Below are 1,229 nucleotides of genomic sequence, written 5' to 3' on the forward strand. Positions count from 1 at the left end.
AGAATGAAAGTGTAGCGAGATAGACTGATGACAAACCAAGCCACAAACATATATCTTGCATCCAAAATTCAGAGCAAAACATGCCTTCTATTGATCCAAAAGTATCACATAACTCTCGATCATACAAACACATAACAAACACATACCAAATTATGCTAAAAACATGTCTTACATTGATTCAAAAGTATGCCACTTACACAAAACTATAACACACAAAAGTCATGCATTTTTACAATATATCTAGTCTGCAACTAGTCTGCAATAGGTTGTCTACATGTTCTACGGTTGTGACCATACTGTTGAAATCTACTACATTTTAACTCTTTATGGGGATTCAATCCTGAAGGAACGCGCTTTGTTCTTGGTCTTCCACGAAGAATTGATGTTGTCGGCGGCCGAATCACCATATTTTCATCATCTACATGTGGCTTGTCATCGTCAGGAATTGGGTATATAGGAAAGGAGTAGCATTTGCGGTATGTTTCCACACTAAAGTAGTGAGAAATATATGAGTAAAGTATGTCGTTATTTTGTCGAATTGCCGTAGCCGCATGTTTGCAAGGTAGCCCAACAACTTGCCATTCACGACAAGTGCATGTACGCTCATTCAAATCTACTTCAACGGTAGGGAAATCATAGACCTCATACCTTCCCGTAGTAGAAGGAATAGCAAAAAGACAACGTGATTGCTCATTGATTTGAATGAGGTGCTCTTCCACAGTAGGAACAAATGTTGTGGTCCACTTGTGGGATGCCTCCCGCCTTTCGAAACTCACCATCATCATTTTCTTACGAATATTATCAAGTGTTTGGGTAATTGGCAAATAACGAGCTTCTTTGATCCAAGCATTGAATGACTCCGCTAGGTTTGATGTCAACCATCCATATCTACATGCATGTCAATAAATGGTAAGTAGAGATGTACATATAACTAAATGATTTGCATTTAAAATTGTAAGTAAACTTTCATATTAACCTCTTCCCAGGAAAATAGCTATTAGCCCAATTTTCTGGACTCATCCGCCAATTCATTATAGGCGATCTCAGATTTGTTCCGTAGCTCATTGCAATCATTGTTATAGGAACGAGTAGTGTATGCATAAGCAGCCCTCTTCATAATTTGCACACATTCATCTCGTAAAGGTGATACAATGCCTTATTTTGACAAGTTATTCTTAAAATTAGCCTGTAGATGACGGATACAATACGAGTGATGCGACCATGGAAAG

At 38.2% G+C, this 1,229-nt stretch overlaps 1 protein-coding gene across 1 annotated transcript; it reads right to left on the reverse strand.

Annotated features, from left to right (window-relative positions):
* On the reverse strand, positions 252-1,074 carry LOC109834917. Its single transcript, XM_020402931.1, has 2 exons — positions 977-1,074; positions 252-888 (listed from the first exon to the last, which is right to left on the reverse strand). Exons 1-2 carry the CDS (start codon positions 1,072-1,074, stop codon positions 252-254), a joined length of 735 nt encoding a protein of 244 aa, XP_020258520.1.

The sequence above is a fragment of the Asparagus officinalis genome, chromosome 3 (genome assembly GCF_001876935.1).
Source record: "Asparagus officinalis chromosome 3, Aspof.V1, whole genome shotgun sequence".
NCBI classification, from domain to species: Eukaryota; Viridiplantae; Streptophyta; class Magnoliopsida; order Asparagales; family Asparagaceae; genus Asparagus; species Asparagus officinalis.